Below are 13,915 nucleotides of genomic sequence, written 5' to 3' on the forward strand. Positions count from 1 at the left end.
GTCCGCGGCGACACCTGCATCCAATGCTTTTGTGACCTGATCGTAAAGGGCAATCAGGTTGGTCTGACATGACCTGCCCCTAATGAAACCATGCTGGTTGCCCTTGAGCATGATCCCTGAAGCTGGCCCATTGCAGATGTGCTCCTTGAGGATCTTCTCAAAGAGTTTCCCAAGGATAGAGGTAAGACTGATGGGCCTATAGTTGCCCGGGTCCTCTCTCTTCCCTTTTTTGAAAATGGGGACCACGTTAGCTATCTTCTAGTCATCTGGCACCTGGCCCGAGCACCACGAGCGCTCGTAGAGCTGTGCCAAGGGCCCTGCAATAACCCCAGCTAGCTCCCTCAACACCCTGGGGGGGCTCCTAGTGGTGCTCACTGTGTTGCATGTTCTTCAAGCTGGCAAAGCCCAACGTGTATGTAGCTAGGCCTGGCTTGCTTGTACCTAGTTAGCAGACTTGGTTATATGAAATAACTCTCCAGCATTTGTTACTGTGATGCAGGGGATAAAGTTCACTCCTGGAGCCCAAGCCTGCTGTCACCCAGTGCTGCTCTCAGCATTGCTCTTGGGGTAACTAAGAGCAGAACTGGGTCCTTTGGGATAAGTTAGTCAGAAACCAACATGGGCCAGTTGCACCACTGGTACAAATCACTCTCTCCATCACTGACACCAGCTGGGGATGTAGGCCCCTCTTTTCCCTGCACCGCTAAAATACGGCTCAGTAACAGTCTCCCATTTTTCATCAACTATTTCCTCTCTTAGTCCCATTCATTTTCCTCATTTCTTCCCATTCTAATCTTATTAATCTTTATGAATGTAATGGGCTTTGGACTGAGATAGTGTGCGTGCCCATTTATTGAAAGCCAAACGCAGATGAAAGAGACCTTAATTCGTCAAGAATTATTATTTTACAAAATGAATATTGCTACATTAGCTGAACATTGTATTTAAATTGCTGTCTAGTACAATAGGTCTCACTTGGACTATTTAGATAGCTTGCTACTGTACATGTGACAGCACTGTACTAATAAAATCATACTGTAAGCACATTTCATCTGCCATTTGGTAGTTTCAGTGGGTCATAATTAACTTTGGTCAAAGAATAAATCCCTTCAGGCCTGAGGGAATGTATTTCCCTTTTCCTGTGCTTGACTGGTAAAGGGAGAAGGGGCACTCCAGTTTGGCTGGCTTGTGCTGGCGACTAAATGCATTTTTCTTCCTTATAATATTTTGCGGTGAAAGGTGCTGGCCTCTGTATCACTCCATGATTTCTTCTTTCTTTGCTCCACTGCTAAAATGCCCTAAGCAGTAGCTCACTGGTTTGGCCTGGAAGACAGGTTCAGGAATCAAGGAAAAACTATTATTTCCCCCCTTTTATACCTCAGGAAAATGCATGCATGTCATCTGTGCAGTTAATTAGCCTCTGGTATCTTGGTGGGGTCCTGTTCCTACAGAAGCCGTTCTGTTCTCAGGCTATATCCAGCCGGCACACAGCCGGGCTAATTAGAGGAGCACGGTACCATTTTAACGCGGCCATACTGTGTTCAGCGCCTGTGCTTGTTTGTTTGAAAACATCTACAGCTACGTGCTTTGCATTTTTCAACCAGTTCGACTTGTTAAGTGCTTAAGACACCACTTCACAGAATATGTCGCATTAACCAGCGCCGTCCCTCACCAGCCTCCACTAGAGAAACTCTTTGTGATCTTTGAAATGCTCAACAAAGTCACGCGTGGTTTTGGCCTGATCTGGATTTATATTGACCCCTGTCCGACAAGCCTGGCTGCAGCAAAGGAGCAGTTCATTCCTGCCTGTGTAAACAGGGCAAAACTAGCACACTAGCTCAGAAACGGGGTCAAACGCAGAGCAACCCGATCTTGATGAGCATATGGCTCTCCCCTATGTGAAACATTCAACGCCGCAGCTGTGCCCCTGGCGCTTCGGGTGCGTACTACTGAAGTACGGATGCCTGAATCCCCCCCATCTCGGTCACCGCACGCCAAAGACATTTGAAGAGAAGATTCAAACGAGGCGACCAGCCAGAAGCGGGTGGTGATCAACAGCGAAACAGCTACTGTTCTCCGGAAAGGTGACCATGTACTTGTAAAGCAGCCAGTGACTAATAAATGAACTAGCCTGCATGAACCAAGACCATTCATCAGCCAGAAGACGACAGACCGTCTGCTGAGAACGATGCTTGTGTAATCACCTGGAACATATCATTCCTGGTGACACGCAGACGCCGTGGATGGTAGTTGCAAGGTGGGAACGTGGAGGGGGTGGAGAGACGGATGTTATGGAGTGACATTTCTTCCCAGAGGACAAGCAGCGTGTCTTAAGCAAAGGGAAGCAGGCACACACATGTTCTTCCCAGCGGTGACAGGAGCAGGGGGTTTCCTCTCCTATAGGTAGCAACAGTAGCTGCCACCTTTTTTTGAAGGAAAAACAGGGAAACTGATGCTCAGTGGATTGAAGGAATTAGAAGCACCATGCAGCAAGCTGTAACCATGCAGTCACATCACTTCCCGGTGGGTTTCTGCCAGTGGAGACCCTGTCCCTGGATCTGGGCTGTATATACTCCATCATTTTAAGAAAATACAACCCTCTCTGAAGAGGGAGGCACTGTGGCGAATGCCAATGCAGACTGCAGTACAGTGGGCTTCTAGAATGAACTGAAGCAAAACACCCTGGTATTAGTGATCTGATTTTTTAAAATGGAAACAACTGGGAATGTTTCCCAAGAAACAGGAAAAAAAGGTGAAAGATACTCAGAAGGGCTAGGACAGAAGTTATGCATTAACTGGTATAAAGTGATTGGATATCGGTTCAAATCTGTAACCCAACAGAAGTTCAATGCGCATAAACCACTTTCAAAACAGCCAAAACTGGTTTAAGGTAAACCTGGATGGATGTACTATCAGACTGAACTGATTCAGGTTAAATTGGTTTGTTGAATTTCTGTCCCAGATCCCCTCCAGATTCAAATTTACTCACAGTCCCTCAGCATCCCAGGATGCTTTGCACCTCCCCTGCCAACCCCGCCCCCCTTCGCAGGCCTTGGCCCAAGCTGTCTGCTCCAGTTGAGCAGGAGGCGCGCTCTAGCACCTCCCGGCTTCTGGTCTGGGCCACTGCAGGCATGTGGCTGTATTTCTGGGATCAAAAGTGAATGTCTGTTCACTCGCTTATCCGTTCAATTGATGCAGCTTAGACTAACCTGTGAAGACTGAATCGATTCAGTTCAGGCTTTTTGTCTGTCTGTACTAAGCCACGTCTGAACTTGCCCTGTGATCTGGTTGGTTCATAACTACTTCCAGCATCGGTGTGGAAACCATTACCAGTAACTACTTATCCCATGTCCTGTCTCAGTGCTGTAAATATACACACAGGGCCATGTTGAGAGGGATGAACTAAGTCTGTGGCATGTAGACATAACTCCTGAGCTCACACCACATCCTCAGTGAACTTCCCCAAGGAAGAAAGGTCAGGCACCAAAGGTCTAGTGACGAGACAAGTTTTTGAGTAGGGGCTAACTACAGAGTGAGCTGACTTCATGTCTACTTGAATGAAGGCATTCAAATTACTTAGTCCATAACAGACCTTGGGGCTTTCACCCATCATCTGCATGGGAAAGCATCTAGCTGACAAGTGGCAGGGTCCATCTTTTTCACTGCATCTGAAACCTCAGTTACTGAAACGAATGGGATCCAGGTTGGGAAATGCGGTGAGTTTTGTTACCTCCTGCATACCCTGTGTTGGCCAAGTGCCCCTTCTCAACTCTACCCACCTACCCATCGTATCGTAAGCAGATACTATTGGGGGGAAATGGGGAGAGGCTGCAAGGGTTAGTTAAAATAAGTCCCCTCACCCAAAATATCTCCTATTCAAGGAGGTGCTTGTTCCCTTTATCCTAGATATCAGACCTCCAGTGGCTTGCTCATGGCCAGTACGCATCTTCTGAAGTAAGTGGAGCTCTGCATTAGTACGAGGGCAGTGGTGAATCTCTGGAGCTGAGATCCCTGTGCCCCCAAAACACAGGTTTTGGTGGGTGGTGTTTCAGTGAATGTGGCACTTGAGCTTTACTAGACACAATTACCATGTTGGGGAAAGGGTTGCAGCTCTGAAAGGCAGAATCATATCCCCTGCTCCACGTACTGCAAAGCGAACTCCCCACCTGCGCATGCGGAGATGCAAACACCACAAATCAGTATGCTGAATTCCAACAAGGCACCACTGAGTTACATTTAAACCATAGTCCAAAGTTTACCTTAGTTCCTTGAAGGGGTCTGCCCTGACATTGGGAGTTTCTATGGATTTAGGGAACACTGTGCCTTCTGCTCCTGAAATAACAAAACAAAAACAGAACACAAGTTGGAGATGGAACAAACCATCAGCAGGGGAGTGACTTGCAAATCACACTTGGCAATATTTACAGCTCATCTGACCCCCATGTCCCCTGCACACACCCGCACAGTCCGTAGAAGCATCCAGGTCTGGGACGTGGAGCTGAATTTGCAAACCTGGCCGCCTCAACTGCACCTTGCACAGGGACGGTGCTCGCATTGGCCACGACCTGTCTTCTGGGCATGGAAAAATGTTGCTGCTCCAATGAATGCAGCCAGCTTGGAAAATAGGAACGCTTGGCCAAGGATAAATGCCTCCACATACAAACACATGCTTTGTTAACTAAGATAGAGGCATGTGTCTTATTCACAGGTTTTCTTTCTGAGCTGGACTCCAAGGAGAGAATCCAATCCTGGTTTCGTGGAGCCACTCCAAATGGCATGCAATGCAGGCTAAGCTGCTGCGTGGCCAGTTGGAGGGGGTGCTGCCCCACGGGGAAGACACAGGATGAAGGCGGCAGGCCTTGAACTGAGTTCCAGCTCTGCCACTGGTTTTGTGGTGAGACCAGAACATGACCTGCCACTGCTCCAGGCTCTCAGGTAGATCATGCCAAGGACAGCACTTTTCTCACATTTAAGCTTTGTCAAATGGGTGTTTACCCTGACTAGGCATTATTAACAGATGTCTAGGTTTCAAGGCCCGAAGGGACTGTTTCGGTCATCTCATCTGACCTCCTGCATAACAATAGAGGCCAAAGAACTGCACCCAGTCACTCCTGCATCAAGTCCAGGTCCTTGTGGTGGAAAGACACGGCACCCTGACGTAACCACTCAGAGTGACAGAGACTCCTCCGCAGCCTTTGGGAAATTCATCTGTCCCGCTGCTTTATTACTCTTAACTGAGAACCAAACCCACCCCAGTTTTTCACCCACCTTTTGGAGGTGCAGACATCACTGCTGGCCACAGTAATCCCATCACAGTCACCCATGATGCATACCACGGTAAGACCACCTTCATACCCCTACTCAGTATGGACCTGCATATACATTTAAGTGTCACATACTCCCCTTTCCTTTAAGAACCGATCTGGGAGTTCAGGGCCAGGGTATTGATCCTGAGATGTGAGCCTTTTCTGAGCTCTGCTTTCCAGTGCAGACTTGCCCATCAGGTAAGTTATTTGGTCCAAGATTTCTGACTGTATGTTTACCTCTAGTAAAAGGCAATGAGGTTCAAAGAAGCCCAACATGGTAGGAGAAGAGAGATAATGGTGAATCCGACCTATCCTTATTTTAGCGTCACCTTACAAACGTTACCAGCCATTATTTATATTTTCAAGAGCACTGAAGAAAAGATCCAGAGGGGAGCCACTACACAAATGACTTTTTGAGACCTATCACTTAAGTCTTTAAACCATGTGCGGCGTTATTATTGCTTTGTTCCAACTCGCTCAGGTTTGAACAACTAATGCATGGTTATACACATATAATTTTCAGAGCTGATGCACAACACGTTACCAAAACTTCAAGGCTGTCATCCCTACCCCTTGCACAGAAACGAAGTAGTGACACAACGTTCCTCTCATTTAAGCCAGTTTTATAGTCGAGAAATCCCACTGGCTTCAAGACAGAGATGCGGGTTATGTTGGTGTAAGAGCCATGCTGCCACTCACTGGGTTACAGTAAGGCTGGAATTAATAGAAACTTTCTAATATTTACACTACAAAAAACCATCACCCAAAACCCAAACTCCTGCTTTTTAACCCAGAAAAACAAAGTGAACTCAAAGATGATACAGAATAATCTAAAGTTTGAAGCTTTATACTTTGGGTATTAAAATTGATCCTACGGCCCAATACAGATACTTAGCTCTTGACTTAACTATAAGCCATTATCATTACAAGTTGTCAGAAGCAGCTGCGACTTACCAACCATGAAGGTTATTATTATCTGATTTGTCCTCTCTGAACTGTTTCCAAATCGTTTAAGTCTTAGTTTATCCCACACAATTGCACTGGTTATTAGCTCTGCAGTGAAACTTAGCCAAAGCAGCATCCTGCACATATCTGAATAATAAAACAAAGATTTTGGGGGTGGGAGGGACGGGAGTATTCGGAGGACTGTCACAGCACACATAAATATTCTGGCTTGTTTTTCACTCGCATCGCTGAGTGGAGACTCTGGCTCCGACTTGTGATTTCATTCTTTTTGGAAAAAAATGTTAAGTCAACTGCACTCCTCCGAGCCCCCAGCAATGGCCAGGCACATGCTGAGGAAGATGGACCGAACTCCATGTTTTCCAAGCAGTCTTTATTCGATTGATGAGTGAGGAGCAATTTGCTTCCAATCCTTGGACATTTCAGGCAGGCTCAGCTGAAGACCTCCTCTTGGAGCGGCGCTGCGAGAGCGTCAGCCCTGCTTTTCTTACATCCCAGACATTTGAGCACCGGGAACCAGAATGGGATCACCAACCCATTTCACGTGGGACACGTGGACTCTCAAACAGGGTCAAAGTTGGGTATGTTTCTGGCCAGGGCTAGGTGTGGATGGATGACTTGGGGGTCAAAATCCTGTATCTCCTTAGGAATCCTCTGTCCTTAGACAGATCATTAATTGGTGACAACTGGCTGTTTCCTTGTTTCTTCAGTCTAGACTGGGCTGTAGATGGGAAAAACGATTAACGGTGACTGGGAATGGCCCCAAACAGCGGGGCAAAATAGTAAGATGTTTCTAGTGGCATTTGGGAAGCATTTGTGCCACTGCAAGAGACACTGGTGGGCGGCATCAGGAAGACTGCGTCCAACTGTGAGACGGCACATGGCTGGTGTCTCTATCTGAGGGATGAGCACCGGAAAGGAAAAAAGAACTATGCATCTTGAAGGAAAATGGTGATACGAGAGTAAACGGGTATAATCTGGCCATAAATACATTCAGGCTGAAAATCAGAAGCTGGTTTCTGACCCTCGGGGGAGTGTGGCTCCTGAACTAGGTGTAGCAGAAGAGGGAAGGGCAGCCGTTTAACAAGGTCTAAAATGCAGGTTGAGCAGTTCATGAACGGTAGCAGCAGATGACAGGTTTGCTGGAGACGGCAGTCAACGGGACTGGACGACCCCTTCCAGTCCTGCGTCCAGCCTTCTTGTTTTCATTTTTTATTTTAAGGGTGACCGCGGCTGATTTTTGTTGCAAATGTAAATGCGCAATCTGCAAATATGCAGACATGTCAGCACCCCGCCTCTTTCCCCAGGCGGGGACATCTCAGCCAGGCTTCGCTTCCCTTGCGCATTAAGCCACGGCAATGTTAAATGAAATGTACTGATAAATGGTCTCTCTCACAGCCTGATTGATCTGCTATTCAAACATTTCACATCCACTGTGAAAAACTTACGCCATAAAGGGCTGCTTCACTGCAAAAGGGAGGAGAGATTTTTTTTTGGTCTCACCTTTTGAGACTAGTTACTGTCGCCTGCCCTAATTCATCTAGGAGCAGCCCGATAGAGTTAGCAGACAACAATCATATAATCTGTGTTTAAACATAATGTACTGTACATCCCTGGGTAATAAATTATTCACTTCTGCATTATTATTTCAGAAAGACTTCTATTAAAACCCATATGTACCGACTACCTCCTTGACACTGTGTAATTTAGCAGCGATAAATGTTCATAAACAATTTGAGTGAAAAATCCATAAAGCCATTTCAGCTTTATTTTAAGTTCCATTTAATGTCCCTCAAAAATGATTTCATCAATGTGTTTCCATTAGCTGGTTCTCTGCCCAATAACTTAATTCCACACAATCAATCAGGAACTTATAAAGCGTGCGACAGGATCTATCTAAAGTGTTTTGAATCAGCGTAAAGATATACTCATTAGACGTTTTTTTCCCCTCTCTACTAGCTTAAGGTGTGGGGTAAAACTGAAGTCACACGCAGCAAGAGTTGAAAGGCACTGATTACTGTTCAACTTCAAGTCTTTTTTTTTTTTTGTTAATGAGATGCCGTTCCTTAAGGCGATAGGGTTAGGGTCAGCTTCTGGAGTTTCAGTTGGGTTTGTAGCCCCTTCATCTGCCCTGGAGACTTCATCACCGCTGCCAGGTTCTGGCTTTTCTGAATCGCCTCATCCATTGCACGTGGTGGTAAAGCACCCGCCTTTCACCCGGCTGCTGGGAGCAAGTTGTGGATGCAGCATGTCCCTGGCAGCTTTGGAAGTGGACGCAGCAAGAGAGCCGACCTGCTGAGACGCTGGCAACGTCCTTCCCATAACGTGACCCCTAGCTCTTGCGTGCCAGGAAGCTGCTGTTGCGCTGCTGAGTGATGGGCAAGCGGGCCCGGCTGTGCAACAGCTTGTGCCGTTTCCTTATAAAGGACAAGGGAAGGACCACCCCAGCTCCTCCATCTCAGAGCTGCTTTCTGACATGTTGAAACCAGTAAATATGCAGGAGTGGTCTTGCATTTCTGCCTCTGTACAAAAACAGTGCATCTGGGGTATGCGCGACCTGGCAGGCAGCATGATGGACGATTAACATCTAACTCAGGCAAAGAACATAAGCAGCATCAGACCAATGGTCCATTTAGTCCAGTATCCTGTCTCTGGCAGTGGCAGAAATGGATGCTGTATAGGGACAGCATCAAACTGGATGTTTCTAAAGTGAACTATCCATTATCCACCATGATGGGTTTAGAGATGCCAGAGGAAACATCTCCAGCCGTTCTGTCCAACAGCTATTAATAGACCTGTCATCCAGAAACTTGCCTGGTCCCTTTTTGAACCTGGCCGTGCTCTCTGCCTTGGCCACCTCCTTGGCAATGAATTCCAGAAGTGCATAAAAAAGGAGCTTGCATTTGTAGATAAATCAGGGAGTCTTGTGGTCAATGCTCGCGGGCAAGCCACTTAGGCAAATCAACTTAGGGCACAAATCAGGCTGCAGGGCAGAGAAATCAGGTCTTTGCCCAGATGAACACGCACCCTCATTATCTGTAGGTTATTTCTCCCCCCTATAATTTTTACTGGGACAACACATTTTGTTTTTGTTCTGTTTGCTCTTTGATCCATAAACCCGGAGTCCACGGAGCACTTTCTGCTGTGCTTTGTAACACAGCTGGGGTCAAAATGTCCTCGGAGGAGCCTCTTATGTATTCCAAGCTTGCATGTGGGTCTTGTCTCCTTAGCATGCTTGCTCACTCACTGGAGGCCAAAATTATTTTTTTCAGATAAAGTCAGAGAAACATGGATAGTTTTCTCATCGCTGCAGGTTTCCAGACTCTCTCTTATTGATCAGGATGCATTCAGCAAACTCCCTCATTAAAATACCCATGTAACTAGGTTCTTCTTTCTGGGTCTCGTCAGGTCAATACACGATATTCTTAGAAAGTTATCATGCAGCAGGGAAGTAAATCCAATACAATGTAGCCAGTAACGATCTCCGGTGGCTGCTTTTAATTCAGAGCTTTAAGAGCCTTATTCCTCCTTAATTTATGTTCCTAAATGGGAGAACACAGTAATTGCGGTTTCTCCCCTTGTAATCCCATCAACTCAGAATCAATACGAGCTGCATTTCAGGGCCCTGCAATACTAAAACGGCTCTGCTAAGCCACCATATTAAATAAAACATCATAAAACTTCATTCATTTATATTTCTTTTGCAGTGTATTGGTCAAGTTTTGCCATGACCAGTATGGCCTTAAGTCTTTTGCATGCCATTTCCTCATGCATTTTTCACCTTCTTGTTATGATTTATTCGAGGACATCCCCTCTACGGCCAACAGTTGGGTTTAATTTTAATAAATCAGAATCAGCCCACCAGGCCCTTGCACAAGCCTGCATTGAGCCGGACTACTCCTCTCCTGAAGCGCTGTTTGCATGAGCGCTCTTTAAAGGATGAAAAGCCTTGTGTCTCACGGACCTGCTTATGCCACGAATGTATTTTCCTGATCACCAGCTTCAATATGATCAAGACTGCCAATACAAACAATGACATTTATATAGCCACAGTGATCACGCTGTTCTCCAGGTAGGGAAAGAACTCATAAGCCCTTGGATTTCAGTGAAAATACTGCCTTAATATTGACTTTTCTTTTTTCTTCTTTTTTATTTTTCCTTTGTCCTAGATGTAGGTTCATAGATGTTAGGGGCTGGAAGGGACCTCATGAGATCATTAGGTCCAGCCCCCCCGTGCTTGGCCACAGAGGTGAGCAACAAAGATGGACTAAAACTTGAAAATGCTGCGAGAATCATTTGCAAAGTCTTTACACGTGACCTGACCGAGCCCTATGAACTACCCCGGGGTGAGGCTTGTCCCGTGCCCCTTTGGAGAGCATGATTCGTCTCCCTGCCCAACTCCTGAGCAGCTGTGCAGCCCGGTCACCCCCCCGTGCTCCACGCGGTTGCAAGGATGTCGGCAGTGGATGATGGCCGTGCATCTCAGCAGCGCTGAGCGTGCCATCTGGGGGCAAAAGTAGCAGAGCCCACAAAGGGCAGACGCTACCTGCAGACAGCTGCTCTCTGACTTGTATGGTTGTGGTGGGCACAGGGGGGAAGGCATGTAGTTTCCACAGCTCACTCCTCCCCGTCCCAGTAGCCTCAGGGAATGACACCGCACAAGGAGCAGACGATCCCCTCCAGGTACGGAGCTTGGGGCCCGACCTCAGACTTGCACCCATTCCTCAGACTATGAAATTCCCCCACCGGTGTCTCTGGGGCGATGTCTGAGCAAACCTCAGAATTTGGGGCTGGGGGCTTTCATGTGCCTGGGACAGAGAGGAGGTAAATTCATTCTCCAGGTTCCCTTGGAGTGAGGTGTTGCAAGCCGGAGACGGAGAGGGGGAACCTCAATCGCCTGGTCCGCTGCTGGATGAGAAGGAAGAGCGGCTCTTTAAGGTCTCGAAAAAGTGGGAGCTAGAAAAACTGCACCTGGACCATTAGTGATTTCTTTCGTACATGTTCATTTTCAGCAGCCTGGCTCCGCAGAAGTCTCCTATGCAGCACAAAGGGGACAATGGCACCAAACAGGAACAAGGGAACTGAACAGAAGAGTCGGTGCCAGCGCGAAGAACAGACAGACACGCACAAAGGCTCTTGCAACTAGTCTGACCCCTGGATACTTCCACTTCGGGTAGGTCTGGGCTCCTTCAGCCACTTTTCCGACAGTTATACGGTAGCAGTGTCATCAAGGAGCTCCTTTGAAGCTATTTTCAGCAGTCTTGTCTCCAGCAGAAACATTGCAGAGAAACTAAGGAGAGTGCCTAAATTTAGGACTATTCAGTACAAGTCTTCGCAAGGAGAGTGGTGTCCTGCCTTGAAGCAAATTGCTGTAAAGGATGAGGGAGAGTGACAGCAACATAACGTGACTCTCCAGTGCTTTTAAACCTGATTTCAATACCTGATGAGTGTACAAGATGTTTCTTTGTTAATCCCCATGACATATCATCAATACTTATCTGAGTCTTCTAGTTCCCTTCATCAGGACAGAGGTCACACCATCCGAACATGTACTGCAGCCTGGACTCCAAACCAGATGCTTTATTTAAATATTACGCTCATTTTGCCTGCAGCGTGTAATGATGTAAAAGCAAATGCAAGAAGAGCTTCAACATCTTTCTTTTGGATATTATTTTGTCTTCTTTTTTTTTTTTTAAATATATGGTCTGAATGATAGAGATGTGGGGAAGAAGATCACTTCATTATAATGAACTGAAAATAATCTAAAGATATTATATATCCTTAAAACAGCCGAAGAAGTCAAATTATTCATTCTGGAAGGGTGTTCAAGGGTGTCCTTTAATCATCTAAATTTCCTGAACTTGGATGCAGCCTGAATTTGGGAGAAAGCAAAAACAAATGACTCTATGCAGAGTTTGAATTTCAGATTTGATGATGTTTTGCCATTTTTAGTTTGGTACAGAAGTCTTCAAGGAATTATTGGTGTTAAAAGTATCAGAGCCTTTCTTCAGTAATCTAAACTGAATGGGCTCAAACACAGTTAATGCAGAAGTTTTAGTTGCTAATCATAATTTTTGGGTGAAAAAAATATGCACAGATTGCTATATTCCTTGTCATTTTAAAAACTGTAGGTGATTCCTTTGAACTGTACTTTCTTACTCTCTCAAGAACTGGTGGTCCAGGCGGCTCACCTGTGTGCCAATATGACTTCTGCAAAGGTGGAAGCTGAAAGCTGCTCCCTTAAATTCAAAGACAGCTTTGCCAATGGTTTCAACAAGCACAGGATCAGCCCCTCGGAGAAGGGCAAAGGGAACACGAGCAGATGTTCCCTTTGCCTTAACTGCTCCAGATCCTGGTGTAAGCTGCATCAGAGTACAAAACCAGTGTAAATTAGACATCTGTCTATACCACGGGGTGCTGAGTTTCTCTATGTCGGGGTTATGGTGCAGCTGAACTCAGCTCCCATGGAAGAAAGACACGTCTGCACGTCCCAATCTCAGGAAACACCGCTCTGGGCATGAATGACACAGGCCTGATGAAGAAGAGTTTGTGCTAACGACTGATGGAGGAAAGGAGCAGGCAGCTGTAACACTCAAAGGGAAAGGACCTAGAATGAGCGTCCATATGTGGCTGCAGCACCTGTCGTTACCCATATTTCCCCGTTGGCTACCACCATGCCATTAGCATAAAGGACGTTGGCTGCCCTGCTTTGGCTGAGATGCATTTGTCAGGAAGCTAATAAGAAGGAAGTTATTCAGGACAGGGACCGCTGTGTCTTTCATATGTTCTCTACAACGCTGCCTCCGCTGATAGCGTCACGCTTAATTAAATACACTTTGCACGGCACCTACAGTGAAGGTTTGGGAAGGGGGCGCCGGGATGGAAGAAAACCAGCCAGGTGTCCTATTTTCGGCAGTGCCTTTGCCTAAAGTTTGCAGACGGGGATGTCTTCTGCTGCTTGGAGACTAAAACCATGGCTTATGCTGGTGCTATTTATCACAAGGGTCGCTGTTCTGCTTTCAAAGCCAGACCCAGTTGCTAGGCCATGCAACAAAAGCAAAAAGAAGCTTTTAGGGTGAGTATCTGAACTGCTCCCTTCAAGATCCTTATAGCGTCATACCGCTATGGCCTAAAAGCAGCACTATTTGATCAGTGCCATCGCTGAAACAGTGTATTATTTGGTCCTGCCTGCACTAGTAGGGCCTCAGCTGTCAGGTCGTTCCTGACTCCTGATTGATTGCCTACATCCAACGTCCACTGAAGACAACAGAAGGGCTTCGCATTGACTTCAGACCCAGCCCTGTGTGCACAGGCCCACCGAAGTCATGGAGGGGTGCTCCTACATGCACAAAGCCAGTCCTCTGTTGTTCCCCCTAAGTTTGCTGGTTTCAAATGCTCCAAAAAACCCCAATAATCAGGTCACAGGACCTGGGGGCTGGATCCTGGCAGCCTGCGAGCCACGACGTCTGAAGAGGAAACACTCACGTCTGAGAGCAGAGGCTCAAAAGGAGTTGTTATAATCCAGGCAAGCGCGCTTACTGAGGTCTGCGCTAGCTGCTTTAATGTATGATACAAACTCCAACACACTTGGCACAACAGCCCAAAAAAAACAACCCCCCCCCCCCCAAAAAAACCCACCAAAAAGG

General features: G+C 46.7%; 1 protein-coding gene across 2 annotated transcripts in view; it reads right to left on the reverse strand.

Moving 5' to 3' along the window:
• SGCD (sarcoglycan delta) overlaps positions 1-13,915 on the reverse strand; it is a 297,404-nt gene that overhangs the window by 44,409 nt on the left and 239,080 nt on the right. For both annotated transcript variants that reach the window (XM_019506088.1, XM_019506087.1), the window contains exon 6: positions 4,260-4,332. In XM_019506088.1, the coding sequence (XP_019361633.1) occupies positions 4,260-4,332 (73 nt within the window). The remainder of the gene's footprint in view (positions 1-4,259; positions 4,333-13,915) is intronic.

Source organism: Gavialis gangeticus, unplaced genomic scaffold (assembly GCF_001723915.1).
Source record: "Gavialis gangeticus isolate Ggan-Ray unplaced genomic scaffold, GavGan_comp1, whole genome shotgun sequence".
In the NCBI taxonomy this organism is placed as follows: Eukaryota; Metazoa; Chordata; order Crocodylia; family Gavialidae; genus Gavialis; species Gavialis gangeticus.